Source organism: Sorex araneus, chromosome 2 (assembly GCF_027595985.1).
Source record: "Sorex araneus isolate mSorAra2 chromosome 2, mSorAra2.pri, whole genome shotgun sequence".
NCBI classification, from domain to species: domain Eukaryota; kingdom Metazoa; phylum Chordata; class Mammalia; order Eulipotyphla; family Soricidae; genus Sorex; species Sorex araneus.
This window is the reverse complement of record NC_073303.1, coordinates 253,134,520-253,147,902: the sequence shown is the minus strand read 5'-3', so window position 1 is coordinate 253,147,902 and position 13,383 is coordinate 253,134,520. Positions and strand designations below refer to the sequence as shown.

Here is a 13,383-nt window from a genome sequence, read left to right as displayed (position 1 = left end):
TATGCCAAAAACAGTCACGACAAGTCTCACAATGGAGTCGTTACTGGTGCCCGCTCGAGCAAGTCGATGAGCAACGGAATGACAGTGACAGTGACTCATTTTTGTATCTGTTTATGAAGCAGACAGCTGGGGGCAGTGCCACCTCAGAGAGACCAGTCTCCAGGGCACCTCCGGCAAGTGGCACCCAGTGAGTGGTCGGGTGATTCACTTCACTCTCATACCAGGTTTCCTCACGGTTAATTAAGTTAACTAAAATTTGAGGGGAAAAAATTAAATTAAAATAAAATGGGCGGGGCTGGAGTGATAGCACAGCGGGTAGGGCATTTGCCTTGCACACGGCCGACCCGGGTTCAAATTCCAGCATCCCATAGGGTCCCCTGAGCACCGCCAGGGGTGATTCCTGAGTACATGAGCCAGGAGTGACCCCTGTGCATTGCGGGGTGTGACCCAAAAAGCAAAAAATAAAATAAAATAAAATAAAAAATAAAATGGGCTTCAGTCACCGCTTATTATCATTAAGTTATTAGATGCTAACTGCCCCAAGCATTGGGCAAAGTGCCTCGACTGTCTTATCTGTTCTCTTAGCAACAGAACAAGATCCCCCGAGTGAGGCAGCACCCCCAAGTTTACAGACCAAACCGTTGTCACTGGCACGCAAGTTGCAAAACCAGCAACGTCCTCAGACTTCACCCAGGGGCCCCTAAAGAACACGAGTTGTGGGCTGGAGCGATAGCACAGCGGGGAGGGCGTTTGCCTTGCATGCGCTGGACCTGGGTTCCATTCCCAGCATCCCATAGGGTCCCCTGAGCACCGCCAGGAGTAATTCCTAAGTGCATGAGCCAGGAGTCACCCCTGTGCATCACCGGGTGTGACCCAAAAAGCAAATAATAATAATAATAATAAAGAACACGAGTCGAATGGTCATAGTGGGGTGATTAAAATCCGGAAATCAATGCCAGGATGCTATTGCTGATTCATTGATAGACGTTTCCCAATTCTGGGATGTGTGTGTCCCCAATATGTGACAGTTCCCTAGATCTGTGCTTGGTCTCGACAGCTTTGGAACACAGTGTCCACTTTCTCTCTTTCTTTTGTTTCTGTTTTCTCCCCATTTTTTTTGATGGGGTTGGTTGTAGCATCCGTGTTAAGTTCTACAAAGTGCCTTGCATATCTTGGATACGAACCCTTCGTCTCCTGAGTCAGGGGGCACAGATTCTCTCCCTGTCTCTAGGGTGTCTCTTTAATTCTGGTCCTTGATAACGCTATCACCTCACATCACAAAGACTAAAACCAATCAGTGGGAGGGGGGGGGAGGGAGGGAGGGATGGGGGAAAAGGGACCCCCATCCACTGTTGGCAGGAATATCAACTAGTTCAACCTTATTGGAAAACAATAACGTTTTTTAAGAATTGAGCTTCCAGGGGCTGGAGCGATAGCACAGCAAGTAGGGCGTTTGCCTTGCACACGGCCAACCTGGGTTCGATTCCCAGCATCCCATACAGTCCCCCGAGCAGCACCAGGAGTGATTCCTGAGTGCAGAGCCAGGAGTAACCCCTGTGCATCGCAGGGTGTGACCTCTCTCCCTCTCTCTCCCTCTCTCTCTCCCTCTCTCTCCCTCTCTCTACCCTCTCTCCTTCTCTCTCCTCTCTCCTTCTCTCTCCCTCTCTCTCCCCCCTCTCCCTTTCTCTCCCCTCTCTCCTTCTCTCTCCTTCTCTTTCTCCCTCTCTCTCTCTCCCTCTCTCTACCCTCTCTCCTTCTCTCTCCTTCTCCCTCTCTCTCTCCCTCTCTCTCCCTCTCTCTACCCTCTCTCCTTCTCTCTCCTCTCTCCTTCTCTCTCCCTCTCTCTCCCCCTCTCCCTCTCTCTCTCCCTCTCTCTCCCTCTCTCTCCCTCTCTCTACCCTCTCTCCTCTCTCCTCTCTCCTCCCTCTCTCTCTCCCTCTCCCTCTCTCTCCCTGTCTCTTCCCCTCTCTCCCTCCCTCTCCGTCCCCCAATACACACAAGCAGAAACAATTTAGTTTTGTTTGTTTGTTTGCTTTTTGGGGTCACACCCAGTGATGCTCAGCGGTTACTCCTGTCTCTGCCCTCGGGAATCACTCCTGGCGATGCTCTGGGGACCCTATGGGATGTGGAGGGATGCCGGGCATGGAACCCTGGTCAGCCACGCACAAGGCACACGCCCTCCCCGCCGTCCTCTCGCTCCCGTCCCAGCTTAGATGTTTCGTCAAGAAGAGCTTACGCGCGTTATCGATTGAGAACTCTTATAGCTCGTCGTGGAGGCATCCCCTATCTCTACAGGTATTTTTAAATGAATTGAATTAATCATCGGCTTAAAAGTCTCTGGCGAGCTCCGCTAACTTCCCTGGGTTTAATTAAAACATCTGTGCACTTTTAATTTATCGATTCATCCAACTCATATGTCATGTTTTTAACACACCCCGGCCCGCGCGGCATCATTTTTAACCCGATTTCCACTTAACTAAAGCAATTAAATTCACCCCGGATTAATTAAAGCGTCCATACCTCCGTGCTCCAGTCGGCGCCTGCTCCTTCCCCGCACGGCTCCCGGATGTCAGAGTTCTGACACACCTGATGAGGTTTTCGTCCTTCTGGAAATTCTGCCCTGAATCACTTCCCTCCTTCTTAATGTGCGTTTAGACGGTGGGGAAACATAGATGCCGGCGCCCCTGAACTTTTTTGGTTCCTGCCCGGGTCCCGAGCTTCCTTGGCTCTCCCGAGTCTTCGGGACTGTGAGTGAGGGCTTCACGGTGCTGCTGGGTCTTGTTGTCACCCCTCCATATGCCGGGGACCCTGGAGAGCGTCTGGGTGTCCTAGGCTGGACGGGGGTGGGGACCGCGGGAGCAAGAGGTGACCCGGATGGCTGGAGAGGTTGGCATGTGTGCATGTGTGCTTTCGCCATCTCCTCTAGATCCTGCTTTTTCCCAGTGTCCCAGACTCTTTCGTCACCTGAAGCTCGTTTGCTGTTGCAAAAGGGAGCAGGGGAGCCGGAGCGCTAAGACGGCAGGGAGGGCACCTGCCTTGCACGCTGCCGAGCTGAGTCTGATCCCCAGCACCCCACACAGTCCCCGAGCACTGCCAGGAGTCATTCCTGAGAGCAGAGCCAGCAGAGCCTCCCTCCCGCCCCCCTGATAACTTAGAAGTGAAAGGGAAGTTGGACCAAGGCTGTCACTGTCACTGTCATCCCGTGGCTCATCGATTTGCTCAAGCGGGCACCAGTAATGTCTCTCATTGAGAGACTTATTGTGACTGTTTTTGGCGTATCCAATACTCACGGGGAGCTTGCCAGGCTCTGCCGCACGGGCTCGATACTCTCGATAGCTTGCCGGGCTCTCCGAGAGGGGCGGAGGAATCGAACTCGGGTCGGCCGCGTGAAAGGCAAACGCCCAACGGCTGTGCTATCGCTCCAGCCCGGAGGACCAAGGCACCAAGGGTAATTAGTGTGTGTCTCTGTTGGGTTCTGGGAACCAAGGGCCTATCCAAATAGTGACAAATTATTCCTCACCAATCCCCCCCACCCCGCAAAGAAAAGCTGATTCAGATGTCCACCCCACAAGCTTTGTGTGACAAAACCATTACTCCCAGCCAAGTCTTTTTTTAAATACTTTTACTGCTTTCATTGTTTCATTGGAAGTTTCTATTTCTTGTCCTTTGCCCAGATTTTTATTCTTTTGTCTCTTTTTATTGGTCTGCAAGCTTGTTTTTTTTTTTTTTGCTTTTTTTTTGGCGGGGGGCACACCCAGGGATGCACAGAGGTTACTTCTGGCTCTGCACTCAGGAATGACTCCTGGCGGTGCTCAAAGGACCATATGGGATGCTGGGGATCGAACCCGGGTCTGCTGCATGCAAGACAAATGCCCTACCCACTGCAAGCATTCTTTGTGTATTTCAGATATCGAACCTTCTTCTCTCCAGTGTGTTGAAAGTACTGCTAGTGGCCAGAGAGGTGCTACAGGGTCTAAGGCAGGAGCTTGGCATATGCCCGAGCCCCACTGAATCCCTGGCACAAGGCGTGTTCCTCTGAGCACCGCCAGGAGTGGTCCCTCAGCACAGAGCCAGGAAGAGCCCTTGAGTGCTCTCTGGCAATGCTGAAACTTCTCCTGCATCACGCTCCTCCCTTAGGTGTGGGGTGGGCACCCTTGTTTATATAGAAGATTGAAATTTCATGCAATCAAACCTGGTGACTTCCTTCTTGATTTCTGGTGTTCTATTTTTTGTTTGTTTGTTTTGCTTTTTGTTTCACACCCAACGATGCACAGGGGTTACTCCTGGCTCTGCACTCAGGAATGACTCCTGGCGGTGCTCAGAGGACCCTATGGAATGCTGGGAATCGAACCCGGGTCAGCCGAGTGCAAGGCAGCAAATGCCCTCCCCGATGTGCTATCGCTCCAGCCCCTCTGGTGTTCTTCACACATTCCTCTTCCAAGAAATTCAGTCAGCCTTCAGACATTTTTCTCTCCTCTTCAGAAGGTTTGGGTCTGGCTGTCCCCATCTAGATTTTTCACACCTCTCAGGGTGGGTTTCTGAGGACAGGATGTGCAGTGGAGGCCAGACTTTGTTGTCTCTCAGATGCATCGTCAACTGCAGGGATCTAGCAAGAAGCCAAAGCTACCTTCCCTCGCCTCGCTGTGCTCAGCACCCAACCAGATTGGGTGCGATCTGATGCAATCTCATCTGGGGATCTGATGCGATCTCGCTTGGGGGTCTGATGTGGTCTCACCTGGGGATCTGATGCAATCTCGCCTGGGGATCTGATGCGGTCTCACCTGGGGATCTGATTCGATCTTGCCTGGGGATCTGATTTGATCTCACCTGGGGATATGATTTGATCTCACCTGGGGATATGATTTGATCTTGCCTGGGGATCTGATGTGATCTCACCTGGGGATCTGATGTGGTCTCACCTGGGGAGATGGCAGAATACCAGGTGTGGAGCCCTGAATCCAGACGGTGGATTCGGCAGCAGCCCGACCCCTGCTTTTCTCCGTGCCTGAACCCGAGCACTTACTCCAGGATCACCTCACGGTGGGGGGGGGGGTGGCCCCATATACCGAGGGGCTCACTTGGGTGCAGGACAACCAGTTGTCAGCGCTGCTTCAACACTCCCATTGAGTTCTTAGGTTCAAGTGTGCTCACGTCTCTTCCCCCGAGAGCTTTTAAATCAGATGTCACGCAATTTAGGACAGCTTCAAGAGAGGTTACTCGCAACGCCCTCAGCTCGCCTCAAGCAGCCCACTAGGGCCTCGTAAGGCTCCCGGCAGGTCCATCCTGCCTGTGGGAGAGGCCCTTTCACCGGTGCCAACTCGTCCCAGCAGTGCTCCTTATCCCCACCTCCACGGAGATGGGATTTGACTTTTTTTATTTTGCTTTTTGGGTCACACCCGGCGATGCTCAGGGGTGACTCCTGGCTCATGCACTCAGGAATGACTCCTGTGGGTGCTCAGGGGACCCTGTGGGATGCTGGGAATCGAACCCAGGTCAGTCACGTGCAAGGCAAATGCCCTCCCTGCTGTGCTATCGCTCCAGTCCTGATGGGACTTGACTTGATTTACTTAAATCCTCAGACTCAGGTGCTTTGTCCCGTGACTCCCCACGGGGTAAACAACACTGATCATCCATCTCATCCCTTCCAGAGAACCTTAGGGGAGGAACAAAAAAAAAAATTTTTTTTTTAAACTGCTGCTCCAGTGTGATCACGAAAATGAGCTTTATACTATTTAGGTGAATCTAAATTGTGTCATTTCTTTGTCACCAGCCTGTTAACTTGTCAGTCGTTCGTGGCAGTGGCAATTTATTTTTCTTCTGCACGAGTCTTCGAGCTTCCATTTACCAGAGTTAGTAAAACAGGAGGAGTCACTTTGTACAAACATTTTAATTAATTCTCAATAGAAGCTTGACTGCACAGCGATCGGCTCCCGTAAACCTCAGGAGTGAGAAGAGGGAGAGGGAGATAGAGACCTAATCAAACAGTCCACGGGTGATACCACCACCACCACCACCACACGCGCGCGCGCGCGCACACACACACACACACACACACACACACACAGAAGAAAAGATGGACAAGAAAAAATGCTTCCCATTAGTGTTCGTTGATGCTTTCCTTGTGGCAGATGATGGAAGATGCAGGTGCTGCTGATGGTGCCGGTGGTTGTGGTTCAGAGGTATTAACAGCGATGGTGATGCTGTTGGTAATCATGGTGGTAGATATGGTGGTATGTAGAGTGATGGTGGTGGTGTTCGTGAGTATGTTGATGGATTGTGGTCATGACTGTGATGGTGGTAGTGGTGCTATGCAGGTGAGAAGGTGCCCACATTGCTCCATTCATTGGAGACCGGCTGCCCAGGGCCTATTTTGCTGGTTTAACTGCCCCTCCCCCACCCCCGAGGACATCAATGTGTGTATTCAGTTTGGAATTTGACAAGGGAACATTTGTTAAATCCCCACATAGGTGGGGCTGGAGCGATAGCACAGCGGGGAGGGCGTTTGCCTTGCATGAGGCCGACCCGGGTTCGATTCCCAGCACCCCATAGGGTCCCCTGAGCATCGCCAGGGGTAATTCCTGAGTTCAGAGCCAGGAGTAACCCCTGAGCATCGCTGGGTGTGACCCAAAAAAAGCAATAAATAAATAAATAAATAAATACCCACATGGGTCTGGGCTACCCCCTCGAAGCCTTGTCCATGTTATCCCATTTACTGTTCCCCACAAACTTCGAGGAGTCGTTTTCTGGTGGGGAAGCGTGAATCTCCCCTAGGACAAGTGATCGGTCAAATCTTTCCAGTGCCAAAATCTTTGGTCTTCCCATTCTTTTTTTTTTTTTTTTGTAAAGATTTGATTATTGAGTCGCTGTGAGCTAGGTCTTTCCAAAGCTGTTCACGATTAGGCTTCAGTCATACAGAAGCCTAATTCTACTGCCCTAATTCTAAGCCTAAATCTGTCTGCCCATTCTACTTTACTCCACTTCTCGCCAGAGTTAGAGGTCCGGCTGTGTTGCCCTCGGGTTCGTCGTGTTGACTTCATAGACTAAATATAAATGTAGAAGGGGAAAGATCGAGGCCAGAGCTTTCCCCCTTCCTAGCCGGTGTCTGAAATTGGGATCATGTTTCGTCTGATGTACCGTGACGTGCTGGATCATGTTTTCGAAAGACTCCATAGCTCGGAGGAAGGATGTCCTGCCCTCGCGTCTTCCCCCTGACCACTAGGGGACGCTCGTGCACTGTGTACGCCCCATTTTCCTGAATACTAGACTGAGTCCCTCGAACTGCTCAGGCTTTGGCCCTGCCTTCCACCCTGATTTTCTGAGTCTACCTAAAGCAGGTAGCCAACGTGAAGAGGAGGACATGCGTGCATGTAGAACGTTGAGACCCAACTCTTCTCCATTTTCACCCCGAGTCATTTTTTTTCCAATCATTTGATTTCCCAGGCATCTGGTTTGAAATATTAACCATTCTTTTTTTTTTTCTTTTTGGGTCACACCTGCCAATGCTCAGGGGTTACTCCTGGCTCTGCATTCAGAAATGACTCCTGGCGGTGCTCAGGGAACCCTATGGGATGCTGGGAATCGAACCCGGGTCGGCCGCATGCAAGGCAAACGCCCTACCCGCCGTGCTATCGCTCCAGTCCCAAAATATTAACCATTCTTACCCCACCCCTTACCCCTACACCACCTCCACCACAAGGAATTGATGAAGAAGGAAAAGTTTCCCTAGAAATAAGAAACACGGGGCCGGAACGATAATACAATGAGTAGGGCGTTAGCCTTGCACACAGCCGACCTGGGTTCAATTCCCAGCATCCCGTAGGGTCCCCCAAGCACCGCCAGGAGTCATTCCTGAGTGCAAAACCAGGAGTCACCCCCCGAGCATCTCTGGGTGTGACCCAAAAAGCAAAAAATAAAATAAAATAAAATAAATTTTAAAAGAAATAAGGCACACGTGTTGTAGCAAATCATGAGGCGGCTGCTTGCTCCGTTCTGGCTGCCTTTCCCACCTCTGGAGAGGAAGCAGGTTCTGGGGGAGCCCCCAGGCCGGGGATATCCCTTTTCTCTGTCGGCTGTAATGACTTGTTCTACATCGAGCCCTCGGGTGAGCCACACGCCTGACTCGATACTCATCATCCTGCTCCCTGCTGCCTTCCCATCCCAGCGCACGGTGGGGAAGAAATGATGCTGGTTCTCGACTCCCCAGTGTGAGTTCAAAATGTGGGTGCACGACGCAATTCAGTGGCTGAGAGCCGCCTCCCGGGGCTCCCCGGCAAAAGGAACAAAGAGACGGGGGACCGAGGAAAGATGAGAAAAACGGCCCTTTAATGAAGAGCTGCTAGCATCCTTCTAGAACATCCGAGGGGGTTCGAGGCACAGGACTGCACACGGTGTGGCTGATCATTTATAGAAGTGCAGCGTTTTCGCGGATGCAATTCTCTTGGGGGGATTAACTCAAGAAGACACTCTGTCTCCCAGGGACATCTATATTGCTTTTTCTCTTTCCCTTCCATTGCACATATTAAACGTAAGTTCACTTCTTAGTAATACTTGCAGTTATTTGGATAAACACAGTAAGAGAGACAGATTCCAGCGCTCAGTTCTCTGGGCTCTGAGGGCAAACAAGGCTTTTACCGTCAATCCCAGACTCAGTCCTTGGGCCAGTTCAGCTTGTCCTTCCTTGTGGGGCGTCTGTCCTATCTCTTAAGCCGTAACAACTGGCACCAAGACCATGTTTTTATGCTTTCTAGGCTGCCCCATTTCCATGCCGGGGTAGCTTTGTCACTTGCCCCGGGTCCATCCAAGGCCCATGGTCAGATCCCCCTTTGGGGGTGTTAGGAACTACGGCAACTGATGCCTGAGCCAAATAATGATGCCGGATGCCCAGGAGTAGTTATATTTCAGAGTCAATCACTCCCAAATATTAGGAGCACAGCGTTAACGGTCTTCCTGTGTTTCAGCAAAGAACACTGCACTTCCGTAAAAATATGAGAAGGCTACAGGGGAAATTTAAAAGGAAGTCATTCTTTCTTTTTTTTTTTTTTTTTTTTTTTTGCTTTTTGGGTCGCATCTGGCGATGCACAGGGGTTACTCCTGGTCGTGCACTCAGGAATCACCCCTGGCAGTGCTCAGGGGACCATATGGGATGCTGGGATTCAAACCCGGGTCGGCCGCGTGCAAGGCAAATGCCCTACCTGCTATGCTATCACTCCAGCCCCAAGAAGTCATTCTTTAATACAAGTACAAAGTCCAGAGTTACCAGAAAGTTCTGGCTTATAAGTAACAAAATCGTGACAATTGTGTTGTGACCATGAGAGGTAAAACACAGAGGAAAGGTCATAGATAAACTCAGGGGATCGAGGGTGCTCGTAAGAGCACTGTAAGCTTCTCTGAAGGGAGGGAAAGGGACAGTTCGCTGAGGAAGCCCGAAACGCTTAGGGTTACTACTGAGCACCCAGTAGATCCGAATTCCCGAAGACATTTTCTCCCACTTGCCAACTCCGCTCCAGCTGTCAGCCTGCCCCGGCGGGTTTGAGGCTCTCCACTCATGGATGGGGAAAAGAAGGCATTGGACACTAACTCGGTGGCATTGGGACACCAACTCGGTGGCCAGTTGACGTCTGCAGAGTTGCAGGATGGGCAAATTCTGCCTGTGCAAGCCTCCGGGTCCTTCCTTCCCCGGAGCATGACCAAGTTGCATGAGAAATGGGTTGACTTGGCTGTGTCTTCTCAGAAACCTTCCCCCTGGTTTACATGCGCACCGTGCCCCGCTTGGGCCTTACGCGGCCTCGGTTCGGGATGCTTTCTTCTCCCGTCTGTTCGCCTCTGGGTGCACGCCTCCAGGCAGGGCTGTCTGCTCACGGAGCCTGGAAGTAGAAAACCTGCATCCTCCGTGGGAAGGGGGTTCATCTCAGCCACTCACTGTCTGCTGTCCTTGCCGTGCAACTCCGTTTCTCCTGTTCCCTTCACCGGGGAAAGGATGCTCCTGAGAACCGAGACCCCACTAGTACTTTTTTTTTTTGCTTTTTGGGTCACACCTGGCGATGCACAGGGGTTCCTCCTGGCTCTGCACTCAGGAGTTACTCCTGGCGGTGCTCAGGGGACCATATGGGATGCTGGGAATCGAACCCAGGTCGGCCGCGTGCAAGGCAAACAAATGCCCTCACCGCTGTGCTATCGCTCCAGCCCCCACCCACTAATACTTTTACAGCCGTGCTCTTCCGAAGTATTTGGGGCCAGTCGGTCTTCCATCGATTCTGTGTCCATTGTTCAGATAGTTTGGACTGGTCTGATGCCTCTCCCAACTCCCACAGTCTTATTCTTTTTTTATTTTTTATTTATTTTTTTTTTTTGCTTTTTGGGTCACAGCTGGCGATACGCAGGGGTCACTCCTGGCTCTGCACTCAGGAATTACCCCTGGCGGTGCTCAGGGGACCCTATGGGATGCTGGGAATCGAACCCGGATCGGCCGCGTGCAAGGCAAACGCCCTCCCCGCTGTGCTATCACTCCAGCCCCCACAGTCTTATTCTTGGTCTCTGAAAGGGGGCGGTTAGCAGGATGGTGGGGGGTGGGAAGCAGAAACAGTCAAAGGGGCTGGTTCTCTCCCACCAGCCGGCCTCACCCCCCAGCCCAGCTTCCGTCTGTCCATCACCAATGCCTGCTGGCCCCAGCCCGAAGGAGAGGTGCTGGCCACCTACTGCCTGTCCACTCTCCCTTGCCGGGTGCGCTTTGTGGAGTCGAGCAGATTTCATCTTCCATTTATGTGGAAGTCACACCCCACTTTCCTGGTGGCACTTCAGTGCTAGTCCGAGCTCACTTGCTCGGGTGTGACGGCCGCTAGTGGGGGACCGGGCAGGACCAAAGCCAGGCCTCTCACGCGTGCTCCGCCCTCTGTGCTCTCCCTGGCTCCTCTTCTTTGTGACTCGTCTTCTGCATAGAAGTAGACACGATCCTTTCTTCCAGGAAGTTGGGGGTACAAGGCTGGGGGCCCCCCTATCTGGAGCTCAGCATTCTTCCCTGTGAATGGATTTAAATGTGTCAGGAATGAGAGTCAAGAACCCCAGGGGGTCCACTAAGCAGCCCCCAAGAATTCTGATTCCCAGCATCTGCCGCTGCAGAGACGGGAAGCACAGCCCCCAATGAAGGGCACGGCATCAAATTGGGGTCCCAGTGGGAACCCCAGTGCTGCCTTGCACCCCATGACCTCTCTCAGCTTGACCAGCCTAAGCTTCCTGTGGGAAACGGGCTCCTGACCCCAGCGTGCGCCCCCCAAAAAATAATGATCGTGATTCAGTCCTAAGAGGGACTGAGATCCCTTGTGCACCAAGCCTGAGCCGCCGGTTCTAGAAGTCTCTTGGCTGGAGCGATAGCACAGTGGGGAGGGCTTTTGCCTTGCATGCAGCCAACCCGGGTTCGATTCCCAGCATCCCATAGGGTCCCCCGAGCACCGCCAGGAGTGATTCCTGAGTGCATGAGCCAGGAGCAACCCCTGAGCATTGCCGGGTGTGACCAAAAAAACAATGTTGCACTGTATCACTGTCATCCTGCTCATTGATTTGCTCGAGCGGGCACCAGTAACGTCTCCATTGTAAGACTTGTTGTTACTGTTTTCGGCATATCGAAGATGCCACGGGGAGCTTGCCAGGCTCTGCCGGGCGGGCGGAATACTCTCGGTAGCTTGATGGGCTCTCCGAGAGAGATGGAGAAATCGAACCTAGGTTGGGTGTGTGCAAGGCAAATGCCCTACCCACTGTGCTATCGCTCCAGTCCACCCGAAAGCAAAAGAAAAAAGAATTCTCTTGGCTTTGGCTGTCTTTCCACAGAGGTGAGCTCTCCGCCCCTCCTGACCCTAGTCCCCAAGCTGAGACGAGGCCAAGGAGCATTAAAATGCCCAGGCAGGGGGCTGGAGCCATAGCACAGCGGGGAGGGCGTTTGCCTTGCACGCGGCCAACCTGGGTTCGATCCCCAGCATCCCATAGGGTCCCCTGAGCACCACCAGGAGTAATTCCTGAGTGCATGAGCCAGAAATAACCCGAGTATCGCCGAGTGTGACCCCCCCAAAAAAATAGAAAGCCCAGGCAGGCTCTTGCTCCGGGGACCCCCTGCCATCCTCCAACCCCTCACGACACACTCCTGACCCGGTGCTCTGTCTCTTGTCTTCTGCAGCCGCCTGTCCCGTGCTGTGCAGCGGGAACGGACAATACTCGAAGGGCTCCTGCCAGTGCTACAGCGGCTGGAAGGGCGCCGAGTGCGACGTGCCCATGAACCAGTGCATCGACCCCGCCTGCGGGGGCCACGGCTCGTGCATCGACGGCAACTGTGTCTGCTCGACGGGCTACAAGGGCGAGCATTGTGAGGAAGGTGAGTGCCGCCAGCCAGGCCACCTCTGGGGCTTGCAAAGGAAACTTGTTTGTTTCTTTGTTTCTTTGTTTTTGGGGGATCATATCCAGCGAGTCTCAGGGGTGCTTGGGAGATGCTAGGGGATGCCGGGGATCGAACCCAAGGAGGCCGGCCGTGGGCAAGGAAATGTCCAGCTGGCTGTACAGTCACTCGGGCCCACCAAGGAAACTCTAGCCTGTTGTTTAGCAGCCAACACAGCCCAGCTGTGGCTCTGTGAGGCGTGGGAGGTAAAGCAACTAGCAATGCTCAAGAACCCCGCAGGGAACGTGTGCTCCGGTTCCACTTGGTGGCGTTCGCCCTTCTCCATGCTTTACTTATGTATTTCTTTTTTTTTTAATGTAGGAATATTGCTATTTATTCAGTCATTGGTTAAGCTGATTGAATTGGGCATGATCTCCACATCACCTTTTTTATTCAGAATATTAATTTTATTATTGTTTTTGTTACTTTTTCCCCTGTGAGAGAGGATGAAGGAACCAGCAGAGGAGACCAGGTGTGCAGGACCCGGGGCTGAGATTTCCAAGCCTGCTTGAATCGGGACTGGGCCTCCTCCACCCAGATCCCCCATTTTCCAGTAGCTTGGCAGCCACACCCACAAATTGCCCCTGGTGCCATGTAATCCCATCAGCAGCCAAGATCCAGAGACTATAAAGCAAAAGTCCCGGAAGTGCACAACTGCATTTGTGGTACGCAAGCAACCTCTTATAGCCTAGTTCTCACTCTCAGAGAACCTGGCAAGGTGCCGAGACTATCCTGCCCGCACAGCAGAGCCTGGCAAGCTCTCCGTGGTGTATTCGATATGCCAAATACAGTAACAATGATGGATCTCATTCCCCTGACCCTGAAAGCCTCCAATGTGGCACCACTGGGAAGAACAAGTAGAAAGAGGCTATTAAAATCTCGGGGCTAGGACGAATGGAGACGTTACTGGTGCCCACTTGAGCAAATTGATGATCAGCGGGATGACAGTGACACAGTGACTCCCC

At 52.4% G+C, this 13,383-nt stretch overlaps 1 protein-coding gene across 11 annotated transcripts in view; it reads left to right on the top strand.

The window, feature by feature from the left end:
- TENM2 (teneurin transmembrane protein 2) overlaps positions 1 to 13,383 on the top strand; it is a 1,321,709-nt gene that overhangs the window by 1,170,373 nt on the left and 137,953 nt on the right. For all 11 annotated transcript variants that reach the window (XM_055129736.1, XM_055129737.1, XM_055129735.1 and 8 more), the window contains one exon: positions 12,164 to 12,358. In XM_055129736.1, coding sequence (XP_054985711.1) covers positions 12,164 to 12,358 — 195 coding nt within the window. The remainder of the gene's footprint in view (positions 1 to 12,163; positions 12,359 to 13,383) is intronic.